The sequence below is a fragment of the Piliocolobus tephrosceles genome, chromosome 14 (assembly GCF_002776525.5).
Source record: "Piliocolobus tephrosceles isolate RC106 chromosome 14, ASM277652v3, whole genome shotgun sequence".
Lineage (NCBI taxonomy): Eukaryota > Metazoa > Chordata > Mammalia > Primates > Cercopithecidae > Piliocolobus > Piliocolobus tephrosceles.
In genome coordinates, this window is record NC_045447.1 from 90,043,185 (window position 1) to 90,069,285 (window position 26,101).

The 26,101-nt window shown below is 38.8% G+C and overlaps 1 protein-coding gene across 3 annotated transcripts in view; it reads left to right on the plus strand.

Annotated features, from left to right (window-relative positions):
• PCSK5 (proprotein convertase subtilisin/kexin type 5) overlaps positions 1–26,101 on the plus strand; it is a 475,536-nt gene that overhangs the window by 96,493 nt on the left and 352,942 nt on the right. For all 3 annotated transcript variants that reach the window (XM_023213308.1, XM_031934085.1, XM_023213309.2), the window contains exon 3: positions 100–213. In XM_023213308.1, coding sequence (XP_023069076.1) covers positions 100–213 — 114 coding nt within the window. The remainder of the gene's footprint in view (positions 1–99; positions 214–26,101) is intronic.

Genomic DNA, 26,101 nt, shown 5'->3' on the forward strand with positions numbered 1-26,101 from the left:
TAAATAGCATTGACTTAAGATGGAAATGCCTCAGACTGTCATTTATGTTGTGCTAACCCTGATGGAACATGAATACTCACCAAATGTCCTTCTTGGCAGGTGGAGTGGATCCAACAGCAAGTGGTAAAAAAGCGGACAAAGAGGGATTATGACTTCAGTCGTGCCCAGTCTACCTATTTCAATGATCCCAAGTGGCCCAGCATGTGGTATATGGTAAGCTTGCTAAGGAAGCCTGGCCTAGGGCCATGTCATCCAGTTTTGTATTATATGCGGAGAATCTACTGGACTTGGGAGGACACAGAAATACTGACCAGGGATTATTTCCTGTCTTAATACCCACCATTTGAGATTGGTTAATGGCCTATGATGCTGTCTGGATTTTCTTTCTAACTTAATTTGTTGATTATAATAAAGAGAAAAAGAAGGGGGCTCCGATTCACAGAAATTCTGTTTGAGAGCTTACTTTGTGCAGTAGCTTTCTAAGTTTGGGCCAGAGGATAGAAAAATATGCAAAGACGCACACACCCTTAGACCTATCAATAGTCATGTTCACCTCCGATACATATTTACTCCACCTTGAAACTAGTCTGGCTAATACATACTGGTTCTTGAACATCATTGAAATGACTCTGCTGGTAAGTAACAGACCCCAAACTTATGTCATCTAATATATATCCTCTCACTTTAGGTAATAATTTTGTAAAAGTAGACCGGGAAAAGAAATCACTGGAAAGTGTTCGATTTGGTAGTTCATGGTTCAAGCAAAAGATTTTTCAGTGAAGGAAACTTGCTTAACATGTTGGGAAGAGTAATCCACCAGTTCACTTGGCATGGCCTCCTTTGAAAACATACATCTCTAATCTCTTAGGGATTTTAGGTCGTGATCACTGAGAAATGAATTTGAATATGTTACGTACTCTTACTCATGAAATCCACATGTCACCAATTTGCTCTATAATGTGTAAATCACCCTTTACTTTTTTCTGTCTTGAAAGTTTTTATTGCTAAACTGTGCCAGCATATTATTCACTATACTACTTTAGCTGTTGTATTCCTGTTTTAGTTTTTGTATTCCTGTTCTTGCTTTTTTACAAAATGTCTCCAAACTGAAAGAAGGACATGAATCCATAGCGTTTCCATAGCTGCCTCATGCTTTCCTGGCTCCCTGCCTCCCATTCCTTCTGCCTGGAGTACGTTCACTGCCCTTCCCCACCTCCCTGGGGCAGGATCCCCTGTCCTCAGAGCCCACACCTGAGGCTGCTCTGGAAGACCTTCCCTGTGTCCCTGTCTTTTATCATTTTCCCTCCTCTCGTCTCTTGGACCCTCTCCCTGCTGCTCATGGCATCCATCATGGCACTTTACACTGTAGTTATTCATATTGTTTTTTAACCTTCCCCGTTGGACTTGGGGGTCACTTGATGGCAAGTTCTGCATCTTGATCCCTTTTTATATCTCCCCAGAAACCTAACCCAGCACCTTGTAAGGCTGGGAATTTGTGCTTATTTTGAGATGGGTGAATGTGGCTAGTATTTCTCTTAATTTCCCTTTTCTTGGTCTTACCCAGAAATGAAAGGTTATGGAAATATTCCGGACCCCAAACAGAATTTTACACAGAAATCTTTCTCATGTTTAAGGGGAAAAAAGGAGGAATCTTAAAGCTAAGTTCAAGGAAAGATGGGAATCTAAGCATCATTTCGGTGGGAATCCCCTGAGGGACAGTAGGATAGGTGGCAGCTTATTAGCCCCCACACCCGCAGAGAGTGAACCCCAAGGGAAGGCATTGGAGGGAGCACTGGCAGGAGCTGAGGAGCTTTGTCTGCACTGACAAAACGATAAGAATGTAATGGGATTAAGATATAGGAGGAAGCAAAGCTGCCTCTACACCCCTGTTTGTAAGACCAGGTTGTGAGAGACCCTGTTTGCTTGTTCTCGTAGGAAAGAGCCAAATTGCTGTCTATGCATGATCCACTGGACAATAGAACTATCTGGCAGCTTTCCCCGATCCTCTCATCACCCCAGCAGGGCAGACTGGACTCTAGCAGGAGCCATGACCAAGGCTTTAGCCCTTTGGCTAGCCTGGTGGCTGAAGGTTTCAGTGCCTGCATAGTGAGATCTTGTCACTCTGAAGAACCACTATTATTTCATGTCTTTCTGACATGAGGAAAGACTGAGAGAAGAGCTTTTGATTGGCCATTTAACATGTTGGATGTTTTACAATACATATTTGATGATAATATTACAAATAGGTAACATTTATTGAGCACTTACTATGCGCCAGGCAATGTGCTAAGTCTTTATGAGGTCTTTGGTTGTTTTGTTTTCTTTTTCGAGAGAGTCTCGCTGTGTCAGGCTGCAGTACAGTGATGTGGTCTCGGCTCACTGCAGCCTTGACCTCCTGAGCTCAAGCAATCCTCACATCTCTGCCTCCCAAATAACTGGGACAACAGGTGCACACTACCATGCTTGGTTAATTTCTGTAGTTTTTGTAGAAGAGGGGTTTCACCATGTTGCCCAGGCTGATCTTGACCTCCTAGACTCAAGTGATCCTTCCACCTTAGCCTTCTAAATAGCTGGGACCACAGGTGCATGCCACCATGCTTGGTTAACTTTTAAACTTTTTCTAGAGACACGGTCTCACTGTATTGCTCAGACTGGTCTTGAACTCCTGGGCTCAAATGATCCTCCCACTTGGCCTCCAAAGTATCGGGATTACATGTGTGAGCCGCTGTGCCTGCCCATGAATGCTTTTCTAATGCACCTGGAACAAATGCATGTGTTAAAATTGGCCCTAATTTTAAAATGAGAAATCTGTGAGGCTTATGAAATTTAGTTAACTTACCTAAGATCACCAAGCCTGAACGTGGTGGAGATGCCAAGGCAGGCAGGTTGATGCAGAGCAGAGTCCACGGGATTAGCACTGCATCTTGTCTCCACCCTTCTGCTATTTACGGGTGCTGTGAGAAAGCCTCTGATCTATCCAGAGAGAAATGACTGAAACACACGACAGAATGGTGGGTCCCCTGTAGGATGAACAAAGTGTCTTGAGGACAACCAAAGTGCGTTACAGATTCCTGTTAAATGATTACTTTCCCTTAATAAAAGGGATGGGAAGCAGGTTCCATACCATATGCTTCTCTGTTAGGACAGAATGAGAGGCAAGACTCTCAGATCTGCAAAGCTGGATGCCCATCCCCATTGCTTCACTTAGAATCTCCATGATTGAATTGGTCCAACTCTCTTCAACAGTAACATAAAAGTGTCTAGCTCTTATGTATGAGTGGTGTTTTGCTGCATAATCAAACTTAGTTTTGTTAGAACTTAGTTTCTCAAACAATTATCTCCCAGCCTGGGCAACACGATGAAGCCCCATCTGTACCAGAAATACAAAATTTAGCTGGGCGAGGTGGCATGCTCCTGTGGTCCCAGCTACCTGGGAGGCTGAGATGGGAAGATGCCTTGAGCCTGGGAGGCAGAGGTTGCAGTGAGCCATGATTGCACCACTGCACTCCAGCCTGGGTGACAGAATGAGACCCCCTCTCAAATTAAAAAAAACAAAACAATTATCTCATGGATTCTGAGGGTCAGGAATTCAGATAGAGCCCAGGGACAATGACTTCCCTCTGTTCTGGGGTGTCTGGGGCTTCAGCTGGAAGACTCAAAGTCTTGGTGAGAGTGGGAAGATAGGCTTCAAGGTGGCCCAGTCACAAGGCTGGCACATGGGTTCCTCTCTATGTGGGCCTCACCACAGGGCTATGTGAGTGTCCACTTGACATGGTACTGGCTTCCCAGGCAGGTGATCCAAGAGGTCATGTTGGAAGTGGTGATGTCTTTTATGACATCTAACCTCAGAAGTCACAGACCCTTATTTCTGTAGTTTTCTATTGGTCATAGGAGTCAAGGCTGATTCAGTGTAACAGGGAATATGTATGGGTGATGTACTAGGAGGTAAGGAGTGCTGGGAGCCATCTTGGAGGCCGGCTACCACAATTAAATGAAATTTTAATGAGAAGGCTTTAACACAGTACCTGACACCAGAAAACCCTCAGTCAATCATAATTGTTATTATTCTCTGGCTTCTTAATTGCAATACATGGTAGTTCCTTTTTACCTTTTATTTAAATTAGTCAAAGAAGGGTGAGAGCCCATGTCCAGTGGGCATTCTTTGGAGTACTGTTTGGCAGCACATCACTGACACAACGCAGGTAAGGTGCTGATATCCTTCCTTTTCCTGAGCCCTGGAGCTACTGCAGTGTTTCTGACTTCCGTAGGTCCTGCCTCCAGCTCGTTAGCCTGGACCTGTTTCTGTCATTCAATATTTATCACAGGAGAATGGAGATTAAAGAATGGCATGAAGTGTGCCTGAGTGTCTCTTTTAATTAACTTAAAAGTTTTTCCCATGTCGCTCCTCCCCTTGGAAACTGGTGTGCAAAATCATTATGTCTAGCCTTGAGGCTTGGGCAACATATTCAGGGAAAAGTGCTTTTATGAGTTTGTTATGGATATGATAGCTGTATAATTACTGCTCTACCCTGACATACTGTGTTGAGATTTCTAGGAGTTGGAGGGTTAATCCTAGAAATTCAACTCACTTCTTGTTGCATTGACAAACTTCTCCTGTATCTATTATTTGTTAGACATGGTGCTAAGCGCTGAGAGTTTAGGAAAACATGGTTTGTGCCTCCTAAGATTAATGAAGCAGGTGAGGAATCTATAAGCATCAAAGAAAACTTGACTGGGCAAGCAACTCCCTGCTAAAAGTTTCTCCGGGGTCTTGTGCGTACATCTAGCCTCTGCTGCCTGGACATTGGCCCGTAATTTTTGCTTGCAGATTTGTTTCTTCCATTAGAAGCTCCTGCAGAACTGTTAAACAAATCCAAGCTTGGGCCTTCCTTTAGGTTTTGGTGTGGAGTGGGGCTAAGGCAGTGGGATGTCATCAGAATTCCCCAGGTGATTCTAACGTATAGTATGTGGTAAATGCTCAATAAATTCTGATTGAATAAATAGATGAGCAAACTCTGTAATAAAAGCAAACCTGTGTCATTTCCATGGTAGAGAACGCTTAGTGTGTGTCAAGCATTTTGCCACTTTTTCAGGTGTATTATCTTATCGCCAGTGTTCCAGTGAGTTAATAACTACAGTTATTATCTTCATGTTATAGATGAGGAAATGAAAGCAAAGTTAAGTCACCTGCCCAAAGTCACACCATTTACCAGGGACTGACCCTGGTGTTCAAACTCAGTCATTTACTTGTAACATAATTCTACATCATGCTCCATAAAGGACAGGCATTAGAATCACCTGGAGGCCTTCTTAAAACTTGCCTACCCTCCAACCCCCAGCACAGAATCTGGGAATTTTGTATTTCTAGCAAGTTTCCAATGGATACTGATGCTGGGGTCTCAAAACCCCTTTGAGACACCACTTTCCTACCGTATTTTAAACCCAAGTTTGTGTGAGCACAGCCTCCCAGTTATCAGATGGAGAAAGAAAAGCTTTTTAAAATTATGGGGCATTTTAAAGCATACTTGGTCCATTTAACTTTTTCTTGATCTTATACCTTCCTCTTACTGACACAATTTTCTATTTGGAAAGCTGGCAGCTTTAATATGAGAAGATATTTTCACTTTACCTTCACTGATTGAAAATACCCTTGGCTTATATATTCTTTCAAGCTTCTCCAGAGACAAAGGATATCTGATAGGAAAGGTCATGAGGATTTGGCCACATCTTTGGGAACTCAGTGTAATAGAATTGGTTTTAAGGTACCTAGCTGATACAATGAGCCATATTTTCACGACTAAAGAAAACTCAGTTTGACTCTAGAGAGAGCAAGGTAAAGTAAGACTCTTCCCCAAGAATCTGGGACTACCAATTGAGAAAGTTCAGGGAGTTAAATATTTTTAAAATTATAAAATATTTAGAATATTCAAGACAGCCTAGGCAACAGAGTGAGATCCCCTCTCTAAAAAAAAAAGTAAAATAATAATTAAAAAATAAGCTAAGCATGGTGGCATGTACCTGTACTTCCTGCTACTTGGGAGGCTGAGGCAGGAAGATCACTTGAGTCTAGGAGGTCGAGGCTCCAGTGAGCTATGATTGCACCATTATGCTATGACCTGGGAGACAGAGCAAGACCCCATCTCTAAAAATCACAAATAAATAAATATTGAAATGGCTGTCCACCCACCCCCAAACTAAGGAATGGAATATCATCTATATGATTGAAGTCCTTTGTGATCTCTATTTTAGTAGCATCTCTTCATCCTCTGCAGAGTCTACTTGCACTGAATTTGAAATACATTGTGAGGGTTCTCCTTTGTTGGTGGGAGGCTTCTCTTTGTGGGAGGGCTTATTCAATTTACAATAGATGTGTGTTTTTGAAATCAACGTAAAATACACATTCATACATGGAATTCAACAGTTGGGCTATTGCATAGTCCCAAGATGACAACTTAGAAATGACACTTGGCTGAAAATGTGAGTGTCATAGAAAAGATCTTTTATTCCTTTAGTTATGTAAATATTTCATTGCTTAAGGAAATTGATGTCGCATTTATGGTATTTCAAGTTTAACTGTTAGCCAATAATGATTTTGGAGAAGCCCGTAGTAAATAACTTTAAATACACACACACACACACACACACACACACACACACACACACAATTTTTTTTTCTGCCTCACAGGACTCAGAAGTGTTTCTGTTTGATTCTCAGACTCTGGTAATTCATGTCTGGTACTCCTGACTCATCATCCTAGTTAGCACAGTAGAACTTTTTGTGATGAATATTGGGTGGCCTATTTAATATGCATTATTTAAAGGCAGACTATAATAAATGGATTCATTTTTGATGCACTACCTCAGATTTCATGAACACTCTCTGGGTGGTTTTTCTGAGGGGGAAAAAATTCATATTTGTCGATCAGCAGAGTGAAAATCAGCTGAGTTTGGTTATGCATGTGGGGCATATCTGCCAAGAGCTATGAACTAGCTAGGATAGTAATTGTGAAAAATGATTTTAAGCCCCATGGCTTTTTGTCAGCCAACTGGATGGTGTTCAGTACTCCATGAGTTGGAGACATCACTGTCTCTGTGGTTGGCACACATTTTTGTAATGATTTATACTGTCATTTGACTCATAAAATCTGGTGGAGTTTGTGGCATTATTGTCCTGGCAGCTTGGAAATTGTCCTTTTAAGACACCCTATTTAGCTGTTTTAATTGCAAATGCAACATGGTAGACATCTGCAACAATGTGGCACATTCTGATGCAAGCAGGAGACCTCCTGAGAAAGGACAGATGCCAGCTAGGCAATAAGTAATGAACTGGTAGGAACTCGTAAGAGTTGAGATGTAGTTTTGTTGTACTGGTCTGTGACCTCTAGAAAGGTATTAACCTCTCTCAACCTTAGTTCATTTGAAAAACTGAGGAATCTGGACTAGATACTTTCTTAAGATCATTCCTGCTTGAACATCTAGTTCTACATGGCTAGTTGTACTGCATATTGAGCCTAGAGAGATCACATACCATCAGTGGGCCCATGTCTTGATCTCCAGCCAAGAGCTACCCCAGGAGATGTATACCGTGCTTTCATGACATTACTAATTCAAAGTCAATATGTGCCTTGTTTTGGAGATCCCAAGACCACCTACAAATTTGGTAAATCACTAGGAAGACTTACATGACTCATCATGTAGTCATACTCATGGCTATGATTTACCTCCTAAGAAGGGTACAAAGCACAATCAGCAGAAAGAAAAAGCACATGGGGCGAAGTCTGGAGGAAACCAGGATCAAGCTTCCAAGAGACTTACTTTAGTAGATCACACAGAAAGCACTTAGTTCCTCAAGCACTGGATTGTGACCACACATGTGAAATGCTGTCTACCAGGGAAGCTCATTAGAGACTCAGTGCCCAGTATTAGGAGATGGTCTCATAGGCATCCCTTGCCCACCATATACCAAAATTCCACATTCACAGAAGAAAAGCAGGCGTTCACAATAAACCGTATCATTTGTATAAACAGTTTAAGTGCAGTGAGCAGTTCTAATTGGGGAATGGCAGGAACCCTCCTGAAACCCAAGTTCCCAGATGCCAACCAGCCCAACCTTGCACACAGGACTTTCAAAGGCCACCAGTCTCAGGTCTGCTATGTCAACTCCTCTGCACTTTTCCAAACCAAATTCATGATCTTACCCCCCAGATTTACCTGCTTCCACTGTTTCTGCTCTTAGTGAGTAGAGAGAAGCCTGGATGTCATCCTTGACTCTACCCTTAAAGCCAATCCACCACCAAGTCAAAGCTGTTTTACCTCTTGAGTCAGTTGCCATCTTCCCTTCCCCACCACCGCCTTTTAGTCTAAGCCATCGTCTCTTAACTGGACTACTACAACAGCTAGTTATCCACCTCCCAGTTTCTTTTTTTCTCTTTTCTCTCTCTTTCTTTCTTTTTTCTTTCTTTTTTTTTTTTTGAAGTGGAGTCTTACTCTGTTGCCCAGGCTAGAATGCAGTGGCACAATCTCAGCTCACTGCAACCTCCATCTCCCAGGTTCATGCAATTCTCCTGCCTCAGCCTCTCAAGTAGCAGGGACTACAGGCACGTGCCACCACACCCGGCTAATTTTTTATATTTTTAGTAGAGATGAGGTTTCACCATGTTAACCAGCATGGTCTCGATCTCCTGACCTTGTGATCTGCCCGCCTCAGCCTCCCAAAGTGCTGGGATTACAGATGTGAGCCACCACACCCGCCCCCACCTCCCAGTTTCTACTTCTGAACTCTTCTGGTCTATTCCTCATACAGTAGCCAGAGTGATTATTAAAACCCCAAACCAACCAACCAAAGAAAACACCTCCCCGTTTAGTCACTTCCCTTTGCTTAACACTTCTGAAAAGACTTCCCACTGTTTTAAGAATAAAAACCCAAATCCATGCCATTGCCTTTAAGGCCTCACGTGATTTGTTCTCTGCTCACCTCTTCAAACATCTTGCAATACTTTCTACTTCACTTTCTGCTTTCAGCCCGTAGGCCTTATTTTTCTTCATAGAACATACCCAATTCCTTCCCTTCACAGATCTACACACATGGTCTCTGCCTGGATGCTTCTCCCGTGTCCCTCTGCTGGGTTAATTCCAGTGCTCCCTTGAGATTCCCATAATCTTGAGTAGCCAGGTCACCCACTCCATTTGCTATGTCACCATGCACACCTCTTTTTGTGTATTTAATGCAGTTATAATTTTCCATCTCTGTGTGTGATCATGTGATAACTATCTTTCCCATTAGATACATTCTATGGAGGAAGAAACCGTAAAAATCATCATGGAAACCTTAGTGACTCACATAGTTCCTGGTATATAATAGGCCTCTATAAATATGTGCTGAGTGAAAGAATGGATTAATAAAGCATTAATAAATAAAACATTATTTGTGCTAATGTTTATACTCTACTATATTTCTAGTTTACTTTAACTGCAATAAACTGCCAGTAAAAGGAGAAATGGGTATTTTATGATTTTTTTTTTTTTGGTATGTTTTGGAAGAAGTTATGTCTTTGTGATTTTATCTGGGAGTGCTTTTTCTGATATCTTGAGTTGGGTGTTGTGTTCCTGAGGTATTCTTGTGATTTGACCCTCATATCTGTGCATTTACAACTTTCCTACTTGGCTTCTAGTCACAGAGGACTATTTATTTCACTTAGGTCTGTGGGCTAGATGGAGGTCCAATCTGTTAATAGTTGCAAATGATGACAATACTTTTAACAGGATTCATTCATACACACACACACACTCACACCCCTCTCTGATCTTGTTCTCTTCCCAATAATGATGACTTCAATAGGAAGAAAAAGTCAATAATATTTCATAATATTTCTTTATCATTTGTTTTCTACCCAGTATTTATTTCATTGTGGGTAGTAATCATAATTTTCTGTGGTAGGTTGTGAAGATCTATTTCTACTATGGCATTTTGAAAATCTCTCATTTCCTTGATGAGTTTAGACCTGTGAGACTTCCAGATACTGGGCCAAGGCTATTTAGGGAGCCAAACATGTGAATGACTGAGCTGGAATAATAGCACCTCCTTAAAAAAAAAAAAACAACAACCAACTTTGTATTCATTCAATCAATAACACAAAATAAAAATTTTCGTAATTAATAATTCCAAGAAAAAGCAAACTTGTATCTCAGGTGTGGTCTGTATTTGTTCTACAGCTTAGGGAATCCCAACTGAATCAAAGTTCCTATGAAGAAGACTTTTATTGATGCATTTATTTATTCATTCATTTATATTTGGCAAAGATATATTTTTTCCAAGAACCTATATTATTCCTGATGCCAAGGATAAAATAGTAAATGCGATGACCATGTTGCCTTCTTTAATGAAGCTTAAGGGGAGCATTTTATGGGTAGGGATTTGGGTAATTTTTATCCTTTTGCCTAATCAGTTGATGCTGGCCTACTGGGACTTGGCAGAACTATAATTGGGTACTTGTTAATTAAGTTATGATAATTATGATAACTGCGATTTCATTGTCCCACATGATGGTTGTGATGGAAGTGGCTATATTAAGAATGTTAAATTGGCAGGACGCGGTGACTCACACCTGTAATCCCAGCACTTTGGGAGGCCGAGGCAGGCAGATCACGAGGTCAGGAGATCGAGACCATCCTGGCTAACATAGTGAAACCCCGTCTCTACTAAAAATACAAGAAATTAGCTGGGCATGGTGGTGGGCACCTGTAGTCCCAGCTACTCGGGAGGCTGAGGCAGGAGAATGGCGTGAACCCGGGAGGCGGAGTTTGCAGTGAGCCGAGATAGCACCACTGCACTCCAGCCTGGGCGACAGAGCGAGACTCCGTCTCAAAAAACAAAACAACAACAACAACAAAAAGAATGTTAAATTAACCTATAAGTAACTACTCAAAGTGCTTCCAGAAGACGCCAATAATTAATGGTCCACTTAGAAAAATCATTTTGATAACATCTATTTCTGCGAGTGCAAATTATTACAACCTTTTAAGAATTTCCTTGCACAAGATACAACTTATTTCGTACTGGTAATTTATTTTCTCAGCTTTGCTTTCAAAGAGTAAAAAATACATGAGTAGTCTTGCCCTCTGGGCCCCTCTCTACCATGATGGTTCTGTTAACAGAAACAAAGTTGTTTTTTTTTTAATCAAGATCTTAGCTAAGATTTTTCTTTAATTAGTAACTCATTCTCTTTTGGAGAGCAGATAGGATTGACTCTTGACCTGTGTTAATCTGTGGTTGTCGTCCTGAACATGTTGATTCAAGTTCTTTTATCAAACAGCTGCTCTGATACCTCATTGCTCATTTACTTTTCACTCAGTATTGAGATTAGTTGTAGTGATCAAGGCACATTTTTCTGGCTTACTGTAACCTATCTCTCTGCCAATAACTAGGGGTCTTTTAGTAAGTGCTCAATAAATGTCTGTGGATATTACGTGAGGAGAGAGCCGGTCATTTAGATTTCTTCATTTACAAATTCACAGAAGTAAATTTGGCTATTTCTGAAAGGTGATTATGCCTTCAGATGTCCTGTGTTGAGATTCAAGTTCTAACATTATCTGAGATAGAGGCATCTGGAATCCTTCTTCTTCTTAATTTTGGTTGGCAGTGGACTTGGCTAGGAAATTAATGGAGTAAAAGGAATGATTTTTAGCAATCCAGTGATGAAAAGAATTGGAAAGAAGAAAAATGCCTAAATCGCCTAGGGAGAAAGGATTAACCATCTTCAAGTAGAATTCTCATGCACATAAATATGATTTTTACAATTTCTCCAGTGTAAGGAGATCCTTGGTAGGCTGCCTCAGCCTACGGTTGAGATTGTAGACTGGTGGTAGATAGTCCAAAATGCAGATGATTCAAGCTGAAAGAGCTTCTCCACAGCAGATGAAGTGAAATTACAGGGAGACCTGCAGAAGAAAACTATTAATTCCAGAAACAGAATTTGATTGCTTAATTGCATAGGTTGGAATTGAAATTGGGTTCAGAATGCAGAGGTGTTATTTTTTGATGGTAGATGATGTGGACAGTCAAAAATGCATTCACCACTTATTGTTTCCATGAGTAAAAAGAGGAAAAGCCTGATGAGAAACCTAATTTCTTTATGCTAAAGAAAAGTCAGTTTGTCTGGATAGTGTCTATTCAAATATTTGGTACAAGAGTTAAAGAATAATCTTAAATGACTATTTGGAAGAAGTCTAGCTTTTGTTCTACATTTTTTTCTCTTTTAGTTTCCTGGTGAATTGAATTTGACCCTTATAAAAAGCCTACTAGTATAGAAGTTCTGATCCAGACATTCAAAATTAGTGTGTCTGAAGCAAAGTCAAACAAACTATGGTCAGGTAGCACAAGGCTATGTTCTTCTAATAGTCTCATTGCATGGTGTCCTGAAACTTAATTAAATTAGTGCCTTTACAACTTGGTCTTTGGGTGTGTTACCTAGTGAGAGAGAAATCATTTTTATCTTTTAGAGAACTCCTAGAAATTCTGCAGTATTCTCAGTCACAGTAAGTTAAGCATAGCAGGCCCACATAATTTTTTTTTTTTCAGCTCATTCCTGGTCTGCTGAAATGTTTTAAATGCTAATTCTGACGTTTCTTTCATTACTGTGCTCTGTGTCCCAGGCCCTTCCACTTAACATTTGTGCATTTACACAAGCACACAAAAACAAACACTGTGCATGTTTTTGCAATTAGTGCTTACTTTGAATCAGGTGGTCTTTAAGAAGATACTGAAAAAGGGCTCACAGATCACCAAATTAGAATGGGTCTAAATCATAATTGAAGCCCTCAGCTCATGCTCAATACCAATCTAGTATGTTTTCCATAACTAGAAATATACTCAGATGGATCTTTCTGTAATGGGTGATTCCACTCAAAAACACTTCCTTGTACTTTATCAGAAACTTAACGACACTTGGTCTAAATTCCAGGCTGGGGATTACATATTTGATCAAGTTTACATGCTTTCACTGTAAATATTATAGAAATCTTTTGGAAAATTTAAAAGCAAAAGTCAGGAGACTAATATATCATGAACATCCACATCTCCATTACCAACTTCAATAATTATCAACTCAAGGCCAGTATTCTTTCATTTATTGCCCCCGTTACTCTGATTATCTTAAAACAAATAGCATACCTCATTCATCACTAAATAGCCTAGTATCTATCTCTTTAAGATAGGAACTACTTTTCATAAAACCATATTACTATCATGTAAAAAATTTATTTATTTATATTATCAAATATCCAGCCAGTTTTCAAATTTCCCTATCTTAAAATTTTTCTGTGTCATTTGTTTTTGAGTCAGGCTCCAAATAAGGCTTATACATTGTGATTGATTAAGGATATGTCTCTTATTTATTTATTTATTTATTTATTTATTTATTTATTTATTATACTTTCACTTCTGAGATACATGTGCAGAACATGCAGGTTTGTTACATAGGTATACCCGTGCCATGGTGGTTTGCTGCACCCATCAACCCATCACCTACATTAGGTATATCTCCTAATTAGGTATATTCCTCCCCCAGCCCTCCAGTCCCCGACAGGCCTCGGTGTGTGGTGTTCCCCTCCCTGTGTCCGTGTGTTCTCATTGTTCAACTCCCAGACCTAAAACCATAAAATCTCTAGAAGAAAACCCGGGCAATACCATTCAGGACATAGGCATGGGTAAAGACTTCATGACTAAAACACCAAAAGCAATGGCAACAAAAGCCAAAATTGACTAATGGGATCTAATTAAACTAAAGAGCTTCTGCACAGCAAAAGAAACTATCATCAGAGTGAACAGGCAACCTACAGAATGGGAGAAAATTTTTGCAATCTGCCCATCTGACAAAGGGCTAATATCCAGAATCTACAAATAACTTAGATTTACAGGAAACAAACAACCCCATCAAAAAGTGGGTGAAGGATGGTATGTCTCTTAAATCTCCTTAATTTTACAGACTCCTCTCCATTTTTTTCTCCTCTGAAAATTTTTGGTTGAAGAATCTAGGTTATTTCAGGCTTCGCGTGATCTGGATTTTGCTGGCTGCAATCTCATGGGGTCATTTTGCAAGTTCTATCCCTGATATCAATAAATTGGTAGGTAGTAAGACCAAAAGGCTCAAATTCAAGTTTAATTTTATTTTTGAGAAGGTGAGGGAAGACTGCTTCCCAGTGATGGTGTGCATTTCCATCTGTAGGTACAAAATGTCTGCTTGTCCCTCCCTGTGATATTAGCAGCTGCCATCACCTAGATCCTTATGAGTGTTCATTGAGGTTTGCCAGATAATGATACTCGTTCTGTGATTTCTTCTTCATTTACTGGCTAGAATACTTTTATACAGAGAAACTTCTCATCAATTATTTGTCACAGTGAGATACAGTTTTTGTAGGAAAGGTGAGATTAATCCTCAGTTCTTTCATTTTCTGTATCAGGGGCTATTTCCCTAGTGTTCACTAAAGGGCACCAATGAGATGTTTTCCTAGTTTCATTACAAATTCATGAACTTAAACATATTTGATGTGTTTTATTTCATTGAAGTTGTAAACCTATTCTTGCTTGAATTGCCCCATCTTTGGCTAGAGAGAGCCTATTCAAGTTGACTTCTAGGTCCTTTAATGTGACCCCAGTACATTCTTTTTCGGGCATAATAAATACTTCCATCATTATCTTGTATATTTTGTGTTCCAGGCCTGGAATCAACCTTTTCTCTGAGACCTTTTGTTCCTTTCTTTTTGAAACTCATATTTAGAGACCACAATAGGAGGGTTGCGATTCTCATTACTGTTGGATTAATATTTAGGAGTTTTCAGTGAGCAGAGTTGAGCAATTTTTTTTACTCATAAAATAGCTCATGAGTTTATACAGATATTTTCAATGTAAAACCCATTCAGTTTTACTCTCACCAATTTTATATCTGCATCTTTTCCCCATGTTGAAAATTCTGTTCTCAGTGTCACCAATATAATTACTCTTTGATTTTATCTCACGCTATATACAACGTTCTCTTAGAATGACAGAACTACCATCAGTGATGTGATAGCTGCCAATAATTTAAATTTTATATAGTTCTTTTTATCTTTAAAAATGTATCCCACACATGTCATGTGATCAAGTTATTTGTTCAAAATTAATTGAAATATTTCTCTCTCTGCAAGTATTTTGAAATGACTCTCATGCTGCCCAGAATCTTCTCAAGTTGAGCTATCTTTAGTCCTCCAGAAAAAAATCTTTGTTATTTATTACATGATTTCAAGTCTGCTGTACCATCATAGCTTTTTTTTTTTTTACCAACATAGTTTAGTTTATGCTCTTTCTACTGTCATTGGAAGGTTAGAAAATATTACAACGATATGCATTACTCTAGCTTGCACAGGCAATAGTAAGTGGAAGGTAGCAAAACCATCTGTTCCAGCAACCTGATGCCCTGGAAATAAATATTCTATCTTGAAGGGATGACATTAACTCTACTAGGTCTTGCACAATGGCGTGTAATTATTTCCCTTAATGTGCCTGTTTTAGAAAGGAGTGTGTTAAACTTGCCATTCTTTATTAGTCTGAAAGATGAGGTGAAGCAGGGCTGGAAACATTTCTCATTTGTAGAATTTTGTCCAAGAAAATGAAAGATTAAAGAGATCCGTAATAATCAAACCTGATTCATTCTGGACAAGCGAAAGGGAATGTGCAGTGAACAAATCATTTAAACTAGTTGTACACACTAATGAGCATTGAATTCGTTCTATCCTCCCAGGACTAAGAACTGGGAGTTACTACAGGCTGCTCAATAAAGGCATTAATTTAATGTGTAACAGAAGGGAAAATGAAGGAAAGAAACAAGACATGTAATTCCCATAGAAGAAAAGTAAATTGGTGCTGATTTTAATCATTCAGCAACATTTATTGAATTTCTCCTATGTATCAGGTGTAATTCAACCTGCTAGGGATAACAAGTATGAAAAGGTTATATACCCTGCTCACTAGCAGGTCATAGTCACACTGGGAAATAGCTAACTTTATGTAATATCTAAATAGTGCAGTGCAGGCATGTGTGAAGCACCGTGAGACCCTTGCAAGCATACTCAAGCATTTCAACCTTGTTAGGATCTTTAGTTTGATTACATGGGCCTCAGGTACCTAATGTGAGAACAGACATATGTCATATGTCAAAATTATGTGAAACAGGAGAGGATTTCTTTGCATGCAAATGAACAAGTTTCACACAATTACTGCAAAAATGGCCTCCCTTGGAAGACCACTTCTAAGGATTCTTAATAGGCATCTCCAAATGTAAATCATACTGATATGAACAAACGTAAGATTTATTTACTGTGGGAATTCTCATAGACTTTATTATCCTAATATACTGTGTGAATTGACAGAAGAGATGTAAATAGGCAGTATTTGTTTCCCTGATCTATTTTTCAGTTTGTCCAGAGGGTACATTTTTACAGCAAAACATTGTGTCCATTGAGATCCAAACTGGTGGAAGGGAAAAAAGTGAAAGAAGGAGGGAATTTATTGGCTTCTTGAACTCTGGCGTGCCTCACTTGATCTCAGAGGTAAAGCAGGGCTCCAGGAACTCAGTTCTTTCCGCCACTCAGTATAGCCCTGATCTCTGCCATTGCTGGATTCTCAAACAAGTCTTCTGCACATCGTTGCAAGGTAACTGTCAGGAGTACTCAGTTCAAGTGTAATAGGAAAAAAGTGAGAGCCTTTGCCTTGGTATGCCAAGAAAAATTCTCACGGGTGCACACTCTCCCTTCCATCTCCCCTTACCTGTTTCTGATGTCTGTTCTTGTTTTCTGACTACTAAGCCGTGAGTACCTTGTTGGATGCCTTTGGGACAAAGTGATTTAGAGGGAGAGTAGCATGTAAGAGATAGCAAGAATCTGGAGAGGACTGCGAGGCTAGGGAAAAGAGGTCATCCCACCCCAGTAGAAATCCTGGGACATGGGCAGGCATCCTTATCACATGTGTTCAATCTTAAAGGCAGCTCTTGATGAAAATCCCTCACTTGACAGCTTTCAAGAAGAGACAGCTGGCAGACTGAGGTGGGAGTATCACTTGAACCTGGGAAGTTGAGGTTTCAGTGAGCTGTGATTGTGCGTCTGCACTCCAGCCTGGGCAACAGAGCAAGACCCTGTCTCAAAGAAATAAAAATAAAATAGTGTCTGTGATGGTTTTTTTCCTTTCAATAGTTTGTTTTAATAAATTTGAAAAGTACAAACAAGTTGAAAGAGTAGTATAATGAACACATATTAATACCTTCCATTCACCTGGATTTACCAAAAAGTTAATATTCTTTTCTGTCTCTATACATACATAGAATGTTTTCTCTGAACTCTGAACGTAAGTTCCAGACATTGTGAAAACACAATCCAAAATATTGCAGATTGCGTCTCCTAAGAACAACATTCTCCTATATAACCAAAGTACCACCCTCACTTCTAAGAAAGTTAATGATGATTTTATCAAAATTACTGTCCATATTCAGTTGTCATAATGTTTTTTTTAAATAGGTTATCCCTTTTGATTCCAGAACAAAGGGTCGTACATTGCCATTATTTATTCCATCTCTCTGTCTTTTATTTATTTATTTTTTTAGAGACAAGTTCTCACTCTGTCACCCAGGCGGGAGTACAGTGGTATGATCACGACTCACTGCAGCAAAAAACTCCTGAGCTCAAGCAGTCCTCCGGAATAGCTAGAGCTGCAGGTGTGCACCACCACAGCTGGCTATTTTTTTATTTTTATTTTTTGTAGAGCAGAGTTTCATGTTCCACAGGTTCGTCTCAAACTCCTGGCCTCAAGTGATCCTCCTGTCTTGGCCTCTGAAAGTGCTGGGGTTATAGGTATGAAACACCATGTCCAGCTTGTGCCATCTCTTTTAACTACTAATCTAGAAGAGCTCCTCTGCCTTACTGGAGGAATGGGAAAGTGGGGAGGGTAGTACGTGGTCTTTCATGTTGATGATTTTGATGAGGTCAGGCTTATGGTTTGTAAAACAAATCTCACTTTGGATTTATTTGATTTTTTTTTTTTTTTTTCAGGAGTAGTTGAGGGGTTAAATATTTTTAGCACAAAAGCTACCTAGGGTAAGACTGCATCCTTTTCACGGCTTCCTGTCAGGTGGTATAATGTTAACTTTGTTCGCTTGGTGGATTGAGGTGACACCTGCTAGATTCCTCTATTGTAAAGATACAGTTTGTCTTTGTAATTAACAGGATATCTGAGGGATGATATTTTACAGCATGTGCATATCTGATTCCCTGTTAATTTTTCCCTAGGATTTGAGCATTTATTGATGACCCCTACCTAAATAAATCATTACATCAGTGCTTGCAAGGTGTTGGTTTTCTAATTCTGGAATCCCTTCTTTACTCTACTGTTTTTTAAAAATATCATTATTAACTCATGGATTCCATCCAACAGTAATGATTCATTACTGACATTACTGACTTTCTTTTTTGGTTCTGAAATTGGCCCTAGTTCGATGAGTGGGGGACCTTTCAAGTTGACTCCTGTGTCCTTTTCAGAAGTTCCCATCAGTTTTTCAGTACTTCTTCCTTTATAGCACAACAGAATGTTCACCTTGTATCTTCTCTGCTCCAGACCTACAGATAGCTATTTCTCAAATAGGTGGTTTATCTTGTTTAGGAATGGTGTCTAAAAATCAAGGTATCGGTGAGAAGGGTGTCCTTGGTTCTAATGTCCTTTTTCAGCCGACAGAGCTAAGAAGATATATCTGGAGGTTATAGTGGTACCTCCAAATGCAATTCCATACCACAGGTTCTTCCTTTTCCTGACAAATTTCAGATTTCTTTCCCTTCCTTTCACAGTGAGAATCATAGTTGTTAACCATATCCATAAATTTACTACAGTACATGCAAAATACTGTTGGAATTACCAAACCACTGCTACTACCAACCACAAACTTATGTGCAATTTAAGATTTCTCTTTGTCCTTAGAATATATTCCTCAGGGATACAGTCCAAAATATTGCAGATTGCGTCTGCTAAGAACAACATTCTTCTATGTAACAAAAGGACCACCCTCACTTCTAAGAAAGTTAATGGTGATTTTGTCGAAATTACTGTCCATATTCAGTTGTCCGCAAGGTTTTTTTAATAGATTATCCCTTTTGATTCCAGAACAAAGGGTCATACATTGCCATTATTTATTCCATCTCTCTTTTATTTATTTATTTTTTTAGAGACAAGTTCTTACTTGTCTCTAAAAAATATATTCCCTGAGGAATATATTCTAAGGACAAAGTCCTTAGAGTCAGACTCTTTGGTTCCAAAGTTGCTTGAATAAATTTTTTTTTCTATGACTATGTCACTAATTTGATATATAGTTAGGTTAATTTGCTTCTGTTCTGTTCAGTTTTAGAGCTCTGTCCCTCATCTTTATATTTTTAATTTTATTATTTACTTAATTTTATGTTAAACTATGTAAAACATATGGTTCAAAGTAAAATACATAGAACACTATATACACACTTCTTTACATTTTGCTTTTATCACTTATTCTATTCTTGGAAATCACTATGTATTAGTTCATAGAGATCTTTATCCTTTTTTGCAGTGGTGTTCTGGTAGAGTTACCATAATTTATTTAACTAGCTACCAATGAGCGTGCAGGTAGTTTGTCTCCATATGCTTCAACAAATACTCCAAACTGAATAACCTTGTGGTTGTTTTTATAGGTGTATTTTCAGGATAAGTTCCTGGCAGTAGATTGCTCATTCCGAAGGTAGAAGGTGATATAGCATTATTAGATATTGCTCAGTCTCCCTCATTAAGGGCTAGGATAGTTTACATTCTCATCAACCATGTTTGGATGCCTTCTTCCCCTCACCCGGCTCTGTTGTCAATTTTTGAAATTTTTCTTTTTAAGAGTCAGGGTCTTGCTTTGTCACTCAGGCTGGAGTGCAGTGGCACAATCGTAGCTCACTGCTGCCTCAGATTCCTGGGCTCAAGGGATCCTCCCACCTTAGGCTCCAAGTGGCTGTGACTAGAGCCTCCCAAGTGGCTAGGAGCACACCACCACACCCGTTTCTTTTAAGAAGTATTTTTCTAGAGGACAAGTCTCCCATCTTTCCAAGGCTACTTTTGGCTTGTTTGATGGGTGAGAAATGGTATCTCTGTGTGTTTTATCTGACACCAGAATCACAACCCTGCTTTGCCCCAACTCTTTATTCTTAGGCATTGGAAGTACTCTATTTTAGGTGTTAGATTTTGCTTTGTGAGACAATTTAAATGTATTTTTATTTAATAGAGATTTTTAAGCTCATTTACATTTATAAATATGACCAATACGTTTAGTCTCATCTGTCATATTGTTTTAGATTTTATGTACATATATATAGTTTATATTGTGTTATTATGTTTTATATGTGGCCCATTCCTTGTTCTTTTGAAATAACTTATTTTGGTTATGGGGAAAGTTGTATTATTATTTTAGTGATTATTAAATGTAACCTTTATATGACCTTCATTCCTCTTTCCTTCACTTAATCTATATTTGGTTTGTCAGCTTTAAATCAGATCCGTTGAGTCTACCTATGGAACAATTCATTAGCTTATCCTATTTTACTGTTTCTGTCTCTTTTCTCCTTCTGTTTTAAGTTCTTTGTTTCTATTTTGTCCAAACACATGACATATGTTTCCTTACTCTTCTTGCACCTGGTTCCCTCCTTTGCTTTTATCTTAGATTTGCAAATAAATGTGTTTTGTGCGTCATCAGTTCTTTTGCCATCTTGATTGGATGAAACGCATCTGCTAGATTACCTAGAAATGACTTGTAAGTGCAGTATACCCTGGTTTCTTAATTGTATAAGATGTTTTCTAGAGGCTTGATATTTGAATGATACCTTCACTGATAGTTTTTTCCCCTGCAGATAACCATTTATTTATTTATTTATTTATTTATTTATTTATTTATTTATTTATTTATGGTGTGGAGGTCCAGGAGATTTTTTTTCTTAAAGTGTCCTGTTAAAAATTAGACACAGGGACAAGCATATTAGGTCTTATTGGCCAGTTTTCTTCATTAGTTACTTTTTCTTGAATACTTTTGTCTTCTATGTTGCTTTTTGTTCTCTTTCCCATATTTATGCCTTTCCTCAATGTTCCTGATATTTTCAGTTGAATCACTTCTCTCTTGGACACCTTGTAATTAGTTTTTATTTCTAATATAATTTAGTGTTCAGTTTATTTCCAGGGTTTAATTGACTCTGGTTTTACATCTTTCTGGTTTTTGTTCTGTCCATATATTTTAAAAATATTTCTTTGAGCCATTTTTCCATATCTTCAATGTGTTTCACTGTTTCACTATTTCAGTGTGTTTCACTTAGGTTCAGATGTGTTTCATTTTTGTGCTGTTGCAAATTTTTGAGTAGAATTTTAATCAACTGCAATATTTTGATTCTCTTTTTATACTTCATTGTTACAGAACATGAGGTGGATATTTATCTACTAGTCTCCATTCATTTTGAGATGTTTTATTTTCTTAGATCATTAGTAGCAATTCTGTGTAGAAAGAGGTGGGAATTTGAATGACTTATTAAGTCTCCTAGTTCAAAAGAACAATACTATTTTGATACAGTAAGAATCATTTGATTTTGTCAGTGTACTTGGAGGGAGTGAGAGGAGGGTAGATGGCCTTCTGATTTAGTGATTCTCCGTTGCTTTAATATGACTTCTGCTTTTCATCACTTTCTTTTTTTTGAGACTGGGTCTCACTCTTGCCGAGGCTGGAGTGCAGTGGCGTGATTATGGCTCACTGCAGCCTTGACCTCCTGAGTTCAAGTGATTCTCCCACCTCAGCTTCTATTTTTTGTAGACACAAAAAAATACAACATGGTTTAGCCATGTTGCCCAGGCTAGTCTCATACTCCTGAGATAAAGTGATTTTCATCACTTTCTTGTCTCTTTGTCCATCAAGTCTTCAAGGGGTTCCACTTCTAATTTGCTCCTTCACTCCCAGAACTGGTGCCTTTCTATAATTTCCATCACTGCTCCTTTGCACTCTGAGCTCTTCTCAGATCTGTTCACCATATTTCCCTACTGAGGCGGAGTTTTCTCTGTAAGATGATTCTATTTGTGTCTCACCATTACTGGGCTTCTGCTTCCTTTTTGCTTTTCTGCTGTCTCTATCTGACTTTCTACTCTGGAGTGATCTCAAGAGCAGGTTCTGCTGGATTTGAGTATTTTTCTCCTGCTTATGTGTAATTTGAGGTTGTTGTGTTCCCTTTTTGCTAGTTATGATAAAAAATTTCATAGTTTCTCCTTGTTTTATCTTTATGTTGTTTTTGAAGGATACATGGGGAGATAAAGATTTAGATGGCTTTCATTATCATGTTGAAGCCAGGATTAGATTCTTTAGATCCTATTCTGGGTAGGAAGCAAATAGAACACTGCATATTTCCTTCTCTTTGCCTTTTTTTTTTTTTTTTTGAGATGGAGTCTCACTCTGTCACCCAGGCTGGAGTGCAGTGGCACGATCTTGGCTCACTGCAACCTCTGCCTCCCGGCTTCAAGTGATTCTTCTGCCCCAGCCTCCTGAGTAGCTGGGACTACAGGCGTGCGCCACCACACCCAGCTAGTTTCTGTCTTTACAGAGACAGGGTTTCACTGTGTTGGCCAGGATGGTCTCGATTTCCTGACCTCGTGATCCGCCTGCCTCAGCCTCCCAAAGTGCTGGGATTACAGGTGTGAGCTTTGCATTCTTACTACAGGCATCTTAATTATTCCTTAAGAAAGATAGATGCCATTAATTAAAGTTGGAGATGTCATAGGACAAATTAGTATTATACTGTAAAGTTACCCTCCCTTAGACTGGTGGCACTAAGGGTTGGCAGATGTAGAAAGTGAAAATAGATATTAATTTGAATTTCAGATAAGTAATGAATAACTTTTTAGTCTAAGTATGTCCCATACAATATATGGGATCTACTTATACTAAAAAAGTTTTTCTTGTTTATCTGAAATTCAAATTTAACTGGGGCTCTTGTATTTTATCTACCAGCTCTTCTTTAGGGAAAGCAATGTTTGTTACTATTTTTCATAGTCCACGTGGTACCTAGAATGATACCTGGGATGGTGCTGAGCAAACAGCATGTGCAAAATATGTGTTGAATTAAAGATGCAAATTTAATTTAATAACAACCTTAGTGATCGTAATGTTATTTCCAATTGAAATGTGAGGATAACAAAAAAAAGTTCAGTTCAGTTCTATTCAATCTCAATTTCAGTTGGACTAAAACATTTATTTTTTCCAGTTATATGAATTGATGTTCTTCTTAATGGTTTTCTTCAAGTGTGATTTTTCAAATAACCTTTAAAATTCCTACTACCCACTTTGGGAAGCAAAGGTAGGAGGATCATGAAGTCACATCAAGACCAACTTGGCCAACATGGTGAAATACCATCTCTACTAAAAATTTAAAAAAATATTAGCTGGGCATGGTGGCACATGCCTGTAGTCTCAGCTACTCGGGAGGCTGAGGCAGGAGAATCACTTGAACCCGGGAGGCGGAGGTTTTAGTGAGCCGAGATCATGCCACTGCACACCAGCCTGGTGACAGAGTGAGACTCCGTCTCAAGTTAAAAAAAAAAAAAAGAAGAAAAATCCTACTACCTTAAACTGTCACAAGGTAGAGTTTATATATATTTATATATGAGACATAGATCATATATAGCTAGATAAGTATCATGAAAGCTAGATTGACAGATACATGGAGCAATCACAAAAGCTAAGGAATAACCGTATTTCAGGCAGTGTCTTTTTCTACCCTATAATCATACTTCATTATTACCTGCTTTATATCCCTAGGTTTATGTTTATGTAGCTCTGGTGGAAATTACCTAATCTCAGAGAAGGCAAACTGTCTCCTAGCCCTAGGGAATAAATCACGAATGCTCCAAGCCAGTCATGGGATGCATGTACGCTGCACCAGGCATGAAGAAAGAGGTATTCCAGTGACCCAGTTTTAGCCAAATAACAACTACTGATGAAGTTGATACGGAGGGAGTTTTTTCTCTTAGGAGAGAAAGCCTTTTGTGATGTCTTTCTTTCTGCTTGGGATACTGATGAGGGATATCATACAAGGAGCTATGGTAGTTATCTTCAAATCAGGAGGCACTTTCAGAGGACAAAGGGCCAACAGCTAAGTCTGGTGGCTGAGAAAATAGTCCTGTTCCGTAATGGTGTCATTAGCTTCGAACCACCAGCTTTCAGATCAACTGGATGATAATTAAATGCTTTTTCTGATGATGGTTAATTGGGGCTTTTTTTCCTTGCAGCTAAAAACATTCCAAACTATTGATGATACAAACTTCTCACTAGAAAGTAACTTCAGGAATGTATAGATCAAACACATCCTTTTAAAGGAAGTTTTATTTTTTGTTTGTCTTAGTTAGAATCTTTGGAGGACTGTGATCTATCACTTTGGTGTTCACTGTGCCCTTTCTTCCCTTTTAATGAAAAATAAGGTGTTGGAGGATAAAGTGGAAAGGGCTGCATTTTTCTGCTGTGTCGACTGAGCAGCTTTTTGGATCTCTGTGACTCCAATTTAACATCTTTCAACGTCTTTCTCCACTTTTTCCACTTGGGAAAGCCCTATTCGAAATCATCAGTGAAAACACACCGCTGTCAGATGTGCGGATGTTTTGGACTCTGTCTGTAAGGTGTTTATGTTAGTTACCCATGAAGAGCTTACTAATTAGATAGAAAAGGCGACATGCTTGGAAAACAATGTTCTAAAATATGTATGTGGGCTGCTGAATGGGGCTGTGGAAAGCTGCTACCCTAGTGTTGAATTTAATTGTGTTAACATTATTCCTTTCATTAATGAATGGAAAAAATGTGGGTTAGGTTACAGGAACATATTCCAGTTTACCTTGAATATGCCACTGTAAGACGTTAGAAGTTACTGTGGAGTTCAGTGTCCTTGCTCTATACAGGAAGATGTGTCACTGAGTTTGGATAGTGACTTTTCTGGAATTACTGTTTTTCTCTAACAAGAAATTCTGTTGGATGCTATTAAAGCAAGTTGCTTGGTTAGATTCTTGAAAGGATTCGACATTTTGTATGAATAAGAAAAACATTTGCAATTACGCTTGCTAGTGGAGGATAAAAATGAGTTTGTTTTCTTGCTCATTATACTCCAGGGTCTGGAGAGAATCTCACCAGGTCGAAGAGGCAGTCTTCTCTGTAGGTTCCTTTATTGAGTGGCTAATCAAATGCATTGTGGGATCTTTCATCTTTTCTGAAGCCTCTGCTACTTACCACTGTGCAAAAAGCCCTGGGCATATGATTGGCCTGTCCGGGCAAGATGTTTGATTTTCCTTGCAAGCAACTTTCTAGATTTTATACTAGTTTACATCTTCAAGTGGACAATAAAAGCAAAGATGTCAGGTAGATTTGGACAATTATTTTTACTCAGCCTAAAAGGAATAATATTAAAGCAGTCTTTTTAGTAGCTATCAGAATTGATTTTGCTGATTGTCAGAAGTGAGATGGTTTTTTCTTTGCCCTGGAAGTAGATTTATTTTTCTGTGGATACATCATAGCATAGCATAGCATATTCTCATGCTCTTTAAACATCACACATACCACAGTGTGGATTGTTTTTGTCATAATTTTCTTGTTTTTAAATTTTTATTTGAAATGTGGAAATGTGTTCTGTTTTGTTTTTAAATTTTAAATGCCAGTAGGTTGGGAACCTCAATTTTGCTCTGACTTGCTCTTCCGTGGCCAGAGTTTATTGCCTGATGCCTATAAAAGCCTCTTTCCAAACTGAAGTTTCAGTGTTTATTGAATAAATGTCAGCTCAGTAACAGAAAAACTGTAAAGAACTCAGGGTATACATTTAATAACACATTTCCCTTAATGTCATGCAAGGTCTTTTTGTTTCCTTTGTAACTATTACTATGATCTCTAATGATAGTTTGTCTTATTTGCCTACTTATTTATCATCCATCTGCCCAAATTTGAATATCACCTTTATGAAGACTAGATCGTGTGTTTTCTCATTCCCCGATGTAGACTTAGTATCCAAAAGGCATTTAATA